This window comes from Rhineura floridana, chromosome 2, assembly GCF_030035675.1.
Source record: "Rhineura floridana isolate rRhiFlo1 chromosome 2, rRhiFlo1.hap2, whole genome shotgun sequence".
NCBI lineage: Eukaryota > Metazoa > Chordata > Lepidosauria > Squamata > Rhineuridae > Rhineura > Rhineura floridana.
In genome coordinates this window covers 86,734,738-86,748,767 of record NC_084481.1, presented here as the reverse complement: position 1 = coordinate 86,748,767, position 14,030 = coordinate 86,734,738, and the positions used below count along the sequence as shown (strand labels likewise).

The window sequence follows — 14,030 nt, the reverse complement described above, 5'->3', positions numbered from 1 at the left end:
TAGCACGCAAGCTAAACCTAGAAAAGAATAAAACCTCTATATGCCTGGGTAAGCCATGGAGCAATCATAAGCTAATACAATTAGATAATAGCAGCAATGAAGCAACAGTTGCCAAATGTTACGTACTGGCTTCATGCCACCTGCTGATAAGGTACGCCCTAGAAACCCTATGCCACCTTTTCCAATATGGTGTTTGATTGCACTGAGCTTTACGCCAGCTTGCGAGGGTCATGTCAGTGCGAGGGTCACGTCAGCATCTGGGCAAAAACCACTGCTATGCTTAGGGACAGCACAGAGGAGAAATGAAAATGTCATCTGATAGCAATGTGCACTCTGGATATAATTGAGAAGCACAGAGTAAACTCTGCAAAATATCAATCGTCTGTGAAATATCAGAGGTGCAAAAGTCAAACCAAAAATAAACCTTTAATGCCCTCACATCCCACACAAAGGTAAGCAACAGAAACACCATCACACATACAAACATCAATGCCAAAAGAATGTTAAACTGAGGCTAATGTTGGCCCAACATTCCTGATGCAGCACAAAAAAGTGTGTGTGATAGGGAGGGGAAATCAGGACACATTATTATAATATTGTTGACATTTCAAACATAGGCACAAAGACCAGAATTGCACTGATCAATATTTATTTATTATTTTATTTCTATCCTGCCCTTTCTCCCAGTAGAAGCCCAAGGCAGCAAACAAAAGCACCTAAAACGCTTTAAAACAACATAAAAACAAACTTTAATATATATTAAAACAAAACATCTTTAAAAACATCTTTTTAAAAAAGCTTTAAAACATCTTTTTAAAAAAGCTTTAAAAACATCTATTTTATTTTTTAAAAAAGTTTAAAAACGTATCAAAAAGCAATCCCAACACACACTGGGATAAGCTGTGAACTTAAAAGGCTTGTTGAAAGAGGAAGGTCTTCAGCAGGAACCGAAAAGATGACAGAGATGGTGCCTGTCTAATATTTAAGGGGAGGGAATTCCAAAGGCTTGGTAGCACTACACTAAAGGTCTGTTTCCTATGTTGTGCAGAATGGACCTCCTGATAAGATGGTATCTGCAGGACACCCTCACCTGCAGAGTGCAGGAATTGACTGGGTATACAAGGGATAAGATGGTCTTTCAGGTATTCAGGTTCCAAGCTGTATATGGCTTTGCACACCAAAACTAGAACCTTGACTTAGCTTGGTAGCTAATATGTAGCCAGTGCAATTCTTTCAGCAGCGGGGTGACAGTTAGCAGTCTTGCTGCCGCATTTTGCACCAGCTGCAGCTTCCAGACCAACCTCAAGGATCGCCCCACATAGAGCACATTACAGTAATCCAACCTGGAGGTCATCAGTGCATGGATAACAGTGGTCAGGCTATCCTGGTCCAGAAACGGCTGCCCTTGTCTTACCAACCAAAGCAGATAAAAGGCACTCCTAGCCACTGAGGTCACCTGGGCCTCTAGCGACAAAGATCGTTCAGGAGCAACCCCCAGACTACGGACCTGCTCTTTCAGAGGGAGTACAACCCCACCCAAAGAAGGCAACTGACCAGTTATCTGATCTTCGGAACCACCAACCAACAGCATCTCTGTCTTGCTAGGATACAGACTCAGTTTATTGACCCTCATCCAGCCCACCACCGAGTCCAGGCACTGGTCCAGGGCTTGCATGGCCTCTCCCGATTCAGATGTTACAGAGAAATAGAGCTGAGTATTGTCAGCATACTGCTGACACCTTGCCCCAAAGCTCCTGATGACCTCTCTGAAGGGCTTCATATAGATGTTAAACAGCATGGGGACAAGATGGTACCCTGAGGCACCCCACAGCACAACTGACAGGGGGCCAAAAGACAATCACCCAATGCTATTCTCTGAAAATAACCTTGGAGATAGGATTGGAACCACTCATAAAACAGTGCCTCCAATACCCATCGCACCAAGTTGGCCCAGAAGGATACCATGGTCAATGGTATCAAAAACCACTGAGAGTTCAATTAACAGTAACAGGGTCGCATTCCCTCTGTCCTTCGCCCAATAAAGGTCATCCATCAAGGCAACCAAGGCCAATTCAGTCCCATAACCAGGCCTGAACCCAAACTGGAATGGGTCAATACTATACATCTCTGAGTGCCTGTTGCTTTTAGGAACAAAGAATTCTAAGATCCCAAAGATTATTCACAAATATGGAGAGGTCCCACAAAATTTAACCTGTGCTAGTTATATTTGCTTCTCAAGGAAAGTAAGATTTGAGTTTATAAGACCTTTTTATGGGGGCTAAACTGAACCAGAATGCAGAAAGGCTGTTAAATGTGTTTTCACATGGGTAATTATTTAAATTCCTTGCAATGTTACTGTTGCCCCCTTTCCTAATTTTAATCACATGGGCTTTGAATGGCATAAATACCTGCCAAGCCTCTAGTTTGATAATAATAATTTTAAAAACTATTTCAATTAAAAACTGGAAGTCAACCCCACATAGTTATAAAGGAAACACCAATCCATAGTTCAAAAATTAACATAGAACTTATAATGCATATCAGTTTTAAATGGTATATATTTGTAAGTATTTTATATTGGAATAAGTGTAGGGTAGATTATGATTCTGAAATATTATATTAGACAGTATAATAGTGCATAAAACAACTTTTTTGTAGTAACACTGCCTTATCTGAACAAGCAATATATGACTGGCTCGTAGACAAAGAAATGTATTTGAAAATATAGCAGCAAACTTCAGGTTTGTGTCCACAGTGAGTCAGAATCCTGAAGCCTTAGCCAATCACACAATTATAGTTTCTGTGCCCCTAAATTGAGGAAATCACAGGATGGCCAGCTGGACCTCCTAGAAGCATCTTATACCCTGAGAGGCCAGAACAGGCCATATGACATAGCCTCAGCCTTGTGAAAGCTTGTACATCAAAGTTGCTCTTTGATCTGAACAATTGAGCTTTCTGCTGTCCCCTGACTACCCCTTTAGATATGCCCAGCTTTTCCTAGATTTGCTCCCTAGGGCCAATCTCCATGCAATGAACAATAGCTCAGCTAAACACAGGGTGACTGTGTTGGGGCCTTCATCCAGACAATGATAAGCTATCCTCATATTTATAGCCCCCAATCCAGAGATTCCTACTGAACAGGCCAGAGGGAGTGTGTGCATAGTATTCCAGGGCTAGGTGTGTGTTGCCAAATAATTAATTGGCACAATCTGCTCTGATCATCTTTGGAAGGACTAGAGAATTGAATCCAGGAACCATCTTTTCTCCTGAAACAGGGGACCAGTGTTGTCAGAGCTGACAGTACCAGTCACCTGTTCAGCAAAGTGCAATTCTGCATGCAGGCATCATGAGAGTACATGACCTGAATACTGAAAATTCAGTTCTTCACAAAGCACCATTTTGTGAACATTCAGGATGCTGAACTGGGGTACTCTCTCTCTCTCTCTGGCTCCATGGATTACATTTGTTGAAACTAAGTAACACTGTGCTAATGGATTCACTTGGAGTAATCCAAAGAAAACCAAATTCCTCTGTTTTAAATGTTCTTGGTTAGTAATGTTCAAAAGTCAATGAGTGTGCAGAGGCTTATTGGGAAAGTGATTGAAACAAAAATATAAATATCATATTGCCTGGATATAAATTGCAGTGATACATCCACTTTTTGAGTAACAGGTATAGTTCTGGTCAATGTACCTTAGAAAGTACGAAACAGAACTGGAAAAAAATATTACCATTCCCAACTGTGATGTGTGAACTGAGAGGCTAAAAAGTTTAGCCAGAGCATGTATATAAGAACTTCTCTATCAAAAGAGACCCTGCACATGCACACACGCACACACACACACACTTATTTTCAACCTTATGTGTCCATATGTGGGCTCAAAGAGTCTTAGATACACAGATGATGAGAGAATAGAAGAAATTGAATGAATGAATTTATTTATTTCGGTCATCGACCAGCAGATAATAGAACAAACTGAAGAAGGCCTACTTCCTCTGATGCTCCACTTTCTCACACAATACTAAAACTAAGTGGAGGACACTCAGTGGAACAAATAAAAGAAATGTATCATACAGAGTGAATATTATTTACAGGAAATGTTTAAGGTGCAATCCAGAGAAGCTTAGGTATGATTAATTATCACTGAAAGCAATGAAACATGGACACTTAACTCTTCATTTCTCTTCAGTCAATTTCAACTGGAACTGAGCATGCCAAATCGCTATACAGATACACCATCACTGATGTAAAAAAGTGCAATCCACTGCTATCAATTATTATCAGCCTTCCCGAACTCTGCCACCACCTTACTCATGTCAAATTCATTGGGCTGCATACAAAGCAGACACATTTACATTTGACAGGGATGTATATTTTGGTTCCTCAGTATATTGCAACTGTTCACTTTCTTATTTATTTCAAAAGGTAAACCCAAAAGCAGTTGGCTTCCCAATGATTTGAGAGGCAATGTGATGATATAATTGTTTACTAACGGAATACTGTATTAAAAAGTATTTTATTTAAAAGTATATGTTAAAAGGGGGTAGTCTGCAGAAAGGGAGAACCTTCGGCATTCCTTGTTCCCTGGCAAGTAGCCAGCAATTTTGTGATGACAGGGCATAGAGGTTGGGGGATAACTGCACAGCAACTTGAACATAAGTACAGTTAGATAAGCATAGTTAGATCACACTCATCCATGATTTGTTCGTGGATGAAGGTGCTGGTGTGCATTACTGAGACCGGGTGGGTGAGCTGGGATGAGTTGATCTGACCCAACTTTGCCCACCTGGATACTCAGTGCAACACCAGTGCAGGGACGGGGGCAGGTGGGCGGAGTTGCTGTGGTCTACAGAACTTCCATCTCTGTCACTAGGAAACCACTCTGTCTTGGAGCTGGCTGTAAGGTCCTGCACCTGGTGTCGGGTCAAGGAGACAGGAAACTAGGGTTGCTGCTGATGTACAGTCCACCCTGCTGCCCGGCAGCTTCTCTGACTGAGCTGACAGAGGCCATCTTGGCTGTGGTGTTGGAGGAGCCCAGAACAATAGTCCTGGGTGATTTCCATGTCTGCACTGAGCCTGCTTCTAGTGTTCTGGCTTGGAACTTCAAGGCCTCCATGATGGCCATGGGGCTGTCTCAAGTTGTCACGTGCCCAACACATAGGGAGGGCACACCTTCGACTTGCTTTTTTGCTCCAGATGGAGGAAGGGGTGGTCTGGAAATGGGGGTGGTGGATGTCACCGCACTGTCATGGTCAGACCACTCTCTGGTGAAGTTTAGACTTATGGCTCCAATCCTTCCCTGAAGGGGTGGTGGACAGATTAAGATGGTCCACCCCTGGAGACCAATGCTGGAGCCAACTGTGAATCCACCTGATAATTGTTCCATCCAGCCCACATTTAGCTAGCTTGCTAATCAGAATATCTGGGGCACTTTGTCAAAAACTTTGCTGAAGTTGAGATATATTATGTCCACAGCATTCCCACAGTCTACAAGGGAGGTTACCCAATCAAAAACTGATATAAGGTTAGTTTGGCAGGATTTGTTCTTCATAAATCCATGTTGGCTCCTAGTAATCACTGCATTGTTTTCAAGATCAACAACTAGATCTAGGGCCTTCTCGGTGGTGGCCCCCGAACTATGGAATGCCCTCCCAGACGAGATACGCCTGGCGCCTTCTTTGTTATCTTTTCGGCGCCAGGTAAAAACCTATCTTTTCGCCCAGGCTTTTTAAACATTTTAAATTTAATTTTAAACCTAATATGGATTTTAATTTATAAACTCAATGGCAATTCTATTTCGGATTTTTATCATGTTATATTTTTCACACTTGCTCATATTTTAATTGTGATTTTATTTGTTGTACACCGCCCTGAGAGCTTTCTGCTATAGGGCGGTCTAGAAATGTAATTAAATAAATAAAAATAAAATAAATAAATAAATAAAGGTGCTTACAGATTGACTGCTTTATAATCTGCTCCAGAGTTTTTCCAGGGATTGGTCTGTAGTTCTCTGGTTCCTCCTTTTTGCCCTTTTTGAACATAGGGACAACGTTAGCTCTCCTCCAGTCATCCGGCACTTCACCGGTCCTCCATGATTTTGCAAAGATAATAGCGGTTTTGACAGTTCTACAGCCAGTTCCTTCAATACTCTAGGATGCAGTTTATCGGGCCCTGCCGATTTTAACTCGTTCAATGTGATTAGGTACCTTGACGATTTGTCTATCAATCTCGAGCTCCAATCCTGCCCCTTCTACTTCATGTTTCCTGGGAGGGTCACAGATCCTTTTTTGGGAGAAGACTGAGCCAAAGTAGGAAGTGAGCACTTCTGTCTTTTCTTTGTCATTTGTTATCATTTTGCCATCCTTATGGAGTAGCTGTGCCACCATTTCTTTTCTCTGTCTCTTACTACGCACGTTGCTGAAGAAAGCTTTTTTGTTGCTTTCAGCATCTTTCGCTAACATCAGCTCATTCTCAGCTTTAGCCGTCCTGACACCATCCCTGCAACTCCGTGATACTTTCCTGTACTCTTCTTTTGTGGCCTGGCCTTCTTTCCACTTCATGTATGTGTCCTTTTTTGTTTTCAGGTCATCTCTAAGCTTTTTGTGAAGCCACATTGGCTTCTTCTGATGTTTTCCCCCTTTTTCCTTGTTGGAATTGCTTGCCATTACGCTTTTAGAATTTCCTTTTTTAGAAACTCCCACCCATCTTCGACTCCTTTTCTCATTAGGGTGGCTTGCCATGGAACTGTACTTACAATTGTTCTGAGTTTATTAAAAGCAGCTTTCCTGAAGTCCAGGGTACGCGTATGCCTACTCTCAGCTTTTGCTTCTGTTAAATCAAGAATTCAAGTATGGTGTGGTCACTTTCCCCCAGAGTTCCCATAAATGCCACTTCATCCACTAAATCATCTCTGTTGGTTAGAATAAAGTCCAGGATAGCTTCTGGTTGCTTCCTCCACCTTCTGTAGGAGAAAGTTACCTCCAATACAAGTCAAAAATTTCTTGGAGGGGCCATGTTTCGCACAGTTTGTGTCCCAACAGATATCAGGATAATTGAAGTCCCCCATTACTACTATATCATTCCTCCTTGAAACATTGGCAATTTGGTTTTCAAAAGTTACATTCTTGTCTTCTCCTTCATTGGGTGGTCAGTAGTAGACTCCAAGCACCACATTCCTTTGATTACTTGCCCCATTAATTTTAATCCAGATACTCTCGGTGGAGCTACCAAGCTCATCTTCCTGTATTTATCTGCAGGGATATATATTTTTAACATATAGTCCGACTCCACCTCCCTTTTTATTCCTTCTGTTCTTTTTGAACAAGTTATATCCTTCAGTTGCTGTATTCCAGTCATGGAAGTCATCCCACCAAGTTTCAGTTATATCTTGACCCATTCCAGTCTGGGTTCAGGCCTGGTTATGGGATGGAATTGGCCTTGGTCGCCTTGATGGATGACCTTTATCGGGAGAAGGACAGGGGGAGTGCAACCCTGTTACTCTTACTTGATCTCTTAGTGGCTTTTGATACCATTGACCATGGTATTGTTCTTGGCCAACTTGGTGAGATGGATATTGGAGGCACTGTTTTATAGTGGTTCTGATCCTATCTCCAAGGTTGTTTTCAGAGAATAGCATTGGGTGATTGTCTTTCAGCCCCCTGGCAGTTGTGCTGTGGGGTGCCGCAGGGTACCATTTTGTCCCCCATGCTGTTTAACATCTATATGAAGCCCTTGAGAATTGTCATCAGGAGATTTGGGGTGAGGTGTCAGCAGTATGCTGACGATACCCAGCTCTATTTCTCTGTAATGTCTGAATCGGGAGAGCATCTGCAAGTCCTGGACTGCTTCCTGGACTCGGTGGTGGGCTGGATGAGGGCCAATAACCTGACTCTGAATCCTAGCAAGACAGAGATGCTGTGGGTTGGTGGTTCCCAAGATCAGATAATTGGTCAGTTACCTGCATTAAGAACATAAGAACATAAGAAGAGCCTGCTGGATCAGGCCAGTGGCCCATCTAGTCCAGCATCCTGTTCTCACAGTGGCCAACCAGGTGCCTGGGGGAACCTGAGGTCATACTCCCTGTCAAAGAGCAGATCCGTAGTCTGGGCGTGCTCCTGATCCATCTTTGTCGCTACAGGCCCAGGTGACCTCAGTGGCTTGTTGTTGTTGTTATGTGCCTTCAAGTCGATTGCGACCTATGGTGACCCTATGAATCAGTCACCTCCAAGATCATCTGTCATGAACCACCCTGTTCAGATCTTGTAAGTTCAGGTCTGTGGCTTCCTTGATGGAATCAATCCATCTCTTGTTTGGTCTTCCTCTTCTACTCCCTTCTGTTTTTTTCCAGCATTATTGTCTTTTCTAGTGAATCATGTCTTCTCATGTTGTGTCCAAAGTATGATAATCTCAGTTTCATCATTTTAGCTTCTAGTGATAGTTCTGGTTTAATTTGTTCTGACACCCAATTATTTCTTTTTCGCAGTCCATAGTATGTGCAAAGCTCTCCTCCAGCACCACGTTTCAAATGAGTTGATGTTTCTCTTATCAGCTTTTTTCACCATCCGACTTTCACATCCATACATAGAGATCAGAAATACCATCGTCTGAATGATCCTGACTTTAGTGTTCCCTGATACATCTTTACATTTGAGGACCTTTTCTAGTTCTCTCATAGCTGCCCTCCCCAGTCCTAGCCTTCTTCTGATTTATTGACTATTGTCTCCATTTTGGTTAATGACTGTGCCGAGGTATTGATAGTCCTTGACAAGTTCAATGTCCTCATTGTCAACTTTAAAGTTACATAAATCTTCTGTTGTCATTACTTGAGTCTTTTTGACATTCAGGTGTAGTCCTGCTTTTGTGCTTTCCTCTTTAACTTTCATCACCATTCATTTCAAATCATTACTGGTTTCTGCTAATAGTATGGTATTGTCTGCATATCTTAAATTATTGATATTTCTCCCTCCAATTTTCACACCTCCTTCATCTTGGTCCAATCCCGCTTTCCGTATGATATGTTCTGCGTACAGATTAAACAAATAGGGTGATAAAATACACCCCTCTCTCACACCCTTTCCGATGGGGAACCAATCGCTTTCTCCATATTCTGTCCTTACAGTAGCCTCTTGTCCAGAGTATAGGTTGTGCATCAGGACAATCAGATGCTGTGGCACGCCCATTTCTTTTAAAGCATTCCATAGTTTTTTATGATCTAGACAGTCAAAGGCTTTGCTGTAATCTATAAAGCACAGGGTGATTTTCTTCTGAAATTCCTTGGTCCTTTCCGTTAAATTTCCCTTTCATTTCTCTGATCTTCTGGAATAGGGCTCTTGTTCTTCCCTTTTTGTTGTCCTCTTCTATTTCTATACAATAACTATTGTAATAGTTCTCTTTGTCCTTAAGTACTAGTTGCTGTATTGTTGCATTTAGGGTTCTGACCATGTTTCTATCTCCTTTTGCTTTCCTTCGCTCTTTAACCATTTGAAGAGTTTCATCAGTCATTCATTGAGGTCTTTCTCTCTTTTTAACTAGAGCTATTTTCTTTTTGCATTCTTCCCTGATAACGTCTCTGACTTCACTCCATAGTTCTTCTGGTTCTCTGTCAAATAAGTTTAAAGCCTCTAATCTGTTCCTTATTTGATCTTTATATTCTTCTGAGATGTTACTTAAATTGTATTTTGGCATTATGATTGCTGTGTTGTTGTTCTTTAGCTTTACTCTGATTTTCAATATGACCAGTTTATGATCTGTACCGCAGTCTGCTCCTGGTCTTGTATTCACAGAAAGTATGGCATTTCTCCATCTTCTGCTGCCAATTGTATAATCAATTTGATTCCTATATTGACCATCTGGTGATGTCCACGTATATAGTCATATTTTCAGTTGCTCAAAAAATGTGTTCACAAGAAACAAACTATTGGCTTCACAGAATCCAATGTCTTTCTCCTGCTTCATTTCCATCTCCTAGGCTCCATTTTCCCACAATTCCTACTTCTTCTCTATTCCCTACTTTTGCATTCCAGTCCCCCATGATTATCAGCACATCTTGCTTTGGTGTGTGATCGATTTCTTCCTGTACTTCTGCGTAAAATCTCTCCAATTCCTCTTCTTCTGCATTTGCCGTTGGAGCATAGACTTGGATGATGGTTATGTTAATAGGTTTCCCGTTTAATCTCATTGATATCACTCACTCAGACCTTGCGTTGTAGCTCCTAATTGCTTTTGCTACATCACATCTCGCTATTAAAGCAACTCCATTTCTTCTTAATTTCTCATATCCTGCATAAAATATTTTGTACTTGCCTGATTCAAAATGTCCCATTCGCATCCAGTGTAATTCATTCATGCCAAGTATTGTAATGTTGATACGTTCCATTTCTTGCTTGACAATTTCTAACTTTCCCTGGTTCATGCTTCTCACATTCCATGTTCCTATTGTGTGTGTCGTACAACTCTGGACTCTCCTTTCGCATCTGTGCGCATCAGCCTCTGGGCTTCCTTTCGGCTTTGACCAGCTGCGTCATTAATCACAGCGCTACTTGTACTTGTCCTTTGTTCTTCCCCAGTAGCTTGGTGAGTGCCTTCTAACTTGGGAATATCATCTTCCAGCACTATCTCATGTTTTGGATACTCTGTTCATAGGGTTTTTGTGGTAAGAGGTATTCAGAGGTGGTTTACCATTGCCTTCCTCTGAGTTTGGATGCATCTTAGTCTGGTATCTCAGCTTTGACCATTCTGCCTTGGGCGCCCCCTGCTAGGAATCTAGCCTCTTGGTCTAGACTCCTGACAGCATTACTCTCAGATTCTTCAACAGTCTCAAACCCCCTCATCATGTTAAGGTGTGCATCCTAAATGGGGACCTCAGTGGTTAGGAGTGCCTTTTACCAGGTTTGGCTGGTAAGACAGTGGCAGCCGTTTCTGTACCAGGAAAGCCTGACCACTGTTGTCCATGCACTGGTGACCTCAAGGCTAGATTACTTTAATGTGTTTCTATGTGGGGCTATCCTTGAGGTTGATCAGAAAGCTGCAGCTGGTGCAAAATGCGGCAGCAAGACTGCTAACTGTCACCCCGCTGCTGAAAGTATTGCACTGGCTACATATTAGCTACCGGGCTAAGTTCAAGGTTCAAGTTGTGGTGTGCAAAGCCCTATACAGCTTGGGACCACAATACCTGAAAGACCGTCTTATCCCTTATATACCCAGTGGATCACTGCGCTCTGCAGGTGAGGGCCTCCTGCAGATACCATCTTATCAGGAGGTCCGTTCTGCACAACATAGGAAACGGACCTTTAGTGGGGCGGCACCTACCCTGTGGAATTCCCTCCCCTTAAATATTAGACAGGCGCCATCTCTGTTATCTTTTCAGTGCCTATTGAAGACTTTCCTCTTCCAGCAAGCCTTTTAAGTTGAGACCTTATCCCAGTCTGTGTCTGTGTTGGAATTGCTTTTTAATATGTTTTTAAACCTTCTTTTTTAAATAATAGATGTTTTTAAACCTTTTTTTTAAAAAAAAAAAACCAAGTTTTTAAAGTTGTTTTAAAAAATATTTTTAAAGATGTTTTGTTTTAATATATTTTAAAGTCTGTTCTTATGATGTTTTAAAGTCTTTTTAGTGCTCTTGTTTGCCACCCTGGGCTCCTACTGGGAGGAAGGGCAGAATATAAATCAAATAATAAATAAAATAAAATAAAAAAATAAACCCACTATTATTCTTTTAAGAAGAAATATTATGAAAATCACATTCATTGTTTTGAGCCATTTCAGATTCAGTGGGAAACAACTTACCTCCAAAATAGTAGCTGTGCCCTGAATAAATCTGTGAAACAGTGGTTGCACGAACAGTAGATGTGACATCATTATCTAGAGTTAGGGTGATGCGATGTCTTCTAGCATTGATGTTAACTGCATGCCACAGGCCATCATACAGACTGCTGCCTGTGAAACAAACAAGGAGATTAAAACAGATGAACCATTCACAGGAGAGAAGAAAGAAGAACAGGGGGAGGTGATGCTTGTGAATAATTATTGTCCTTCAGGGAAATAAAACTGTCAGGCAGACAATGCCAAGGGGAATGAATGTGCACGTGTGTATTTGTGTGCGTGCACACACACACACCAAGTATAAACAACTTAACATTCATGATACTTGCCTGAAAAGCCAGAGTTCCACATGCATGACATGGAGTTCCTATGTAGGCAAACCTTCCCAGTAAGTTCAGTCAAGGGGATGGCTACCAATACATATCTCCACCCTGCACTGAACTGTTTTATTACTCTGTTGGGTTTTTATTATGTTATTTGTAATGCTAGCTAGCTCTTATTTCATTGTTTACTTTTGTAAAATGTTTTGTTGTTTTTGTATTATTTTATATGAAGGAGAATGTTGCAGATATTGTTATAACTGCTCTGTTCGTTTTGTTTCATTTATTCTGTTATTATGTTATGAGATTTATTATGTTTACTTAAAATGTGGTATTGTTTTTCCTTTTAACTGTATCAAAGCTGAATTGTATATTTTATATTGTAATTGATTTTTTATGTTGTAAACCGCCCAGAGAGCTTCGGCTATGGGGCGGTATAGAAATTTAATAAATAAATAATAAAATAAATAAATAAAGGGGGAATCCCTTGATAAGGAGATAGTGCACAAGTACTTTGTTTCCTCTTCCTGCCACCAAGGAATTGCTGAATTTGAGGCACATGTCTGCTGCTTTGAAATCCACGTTGAAGAGAAGGCTTCACCAACCTGGACTACAGCTCCCATCAGTCTCAGCCAGGTTGAAGAAAGGTGGACCAGAGCCATCCTGCACACTTATCTTTTCTGCATTACTTCTTCATTTGTTTTATTTATATTGTTCTCACCCAGAAGTCAAATCTTGCATGGAGCGATATAATCTGAGCATCACATAAAAAGATATGGAGTGGGTAGGCTTGGCCTTTTCTCATGAAAATTATGATCCTTCACAACACCACTTAGAGATGTTGGTAATTAAGCAGTATATATACATCTTACATAAACAAACGATAAAATAAACATTGCACTTCAGAAGGCATCCAATTCATTTTTCAATCGTATCATGTTGCCCCTGATATCCGAGTCCTAATCCTAACTACCTTTATTTGGAAGTTTAACTGTTTTCATGTTTCTGATTAGAGTTGAGCTGAGTTTCAATTTTCACATCAAAGTGAGCATGCTCAATGAGGATTAACCCTTTCTATAATATAAAAAACAAAAGTGTCACTGTTTTTTACCCAATTCATAGCTATTCATAGCTGTCTGGCGTCAGTGGTGGACTGGATGAGGGTGAACAAATTGAAGCTTAATCCAGACAAGACAGAGGTGCTCCTGGTCAGTCGTAAGGTGAATCAGGGAATAGGGATAGAGCCTGGGCTGGATGGGGTTACACTCCCCCTGAAGACACAGGTTCACAGTTTGGGTGTGCTCCTGGACACAGCGTTAAATTTGGAGTCCCAGGTTTCTGCGGTGGCCAGGAGTGCTTTTGCACAGTTAAGATTAGTGCGCCAACTGCGCCCATTCCTTGAGCCGTCTGATCTGGCCACGGTGACACATGCCTTAGTTACATCCCGTTTAGATTACTATAGCACGCTCTATGTGGGGCTGCCTCTGAAGACTGTTCGGAAACTTCAGTTGGTACAACGTACTGCAGCCAGAATGCTAACTGGGGCTGGTTACAGGGACCGTACTACCCCCCTGTTAAAAAAGCTCCACTGGTTGCCAGTCTGTTTCCGGACACAATTCAAAGTGCTGGTGTTGACCTATAAAGTCCTATACGGCTTAGGTCCAGGCTATTTATCAGACCGTATCTCCCTGTATGAACCTGCCCGGGCCCTGAGATCCTCAGGAGAGGCCCTTCTCTCAATATCCACATCTTCTCAAGTACAACTAGTGGGGACACGTGAGAGGGCCTTCTCGGTGGCTGCCCCTAGGCTTTGGAATTCCCTTCCTAGGGAGGTAAGAATGACCCCCTCTTTGCAGTCCTTCCGCCAACAAGCAAAGACCTTCTTATTC

General features: G+C 41.7%; 1 protein-coding gene across 1 annotated transcript in view; it reads right to left on the bottom strand.

Annotated features, from left to right (window-relative positions):
• LOC133377914 (contactin-associated protein-like 5) overlaps positions 1-13,271 on the bottom strand; it is a 114,112-nt gene extending 100,841 nt beyond the window's left edge. The window contains exons 1-2 of the mRNA XM_061612712.1: positions 13,253-13,271; positions 11,786-11,935 (exon numbers count right to left, since the gene is read on the bottom strand). Of these exons, the coding sequence (XP_061468696.1) occupies positions 11,786-11,935; positions 13,253-13,271 (169 nt within the window). The remainder of the gene's footprint in view (positions 1-11,785; positions 11,936-13,252) is intronic.
• Between the last annotated feature and the right edge of the window lie 759 nt (positions 13,272-14,030).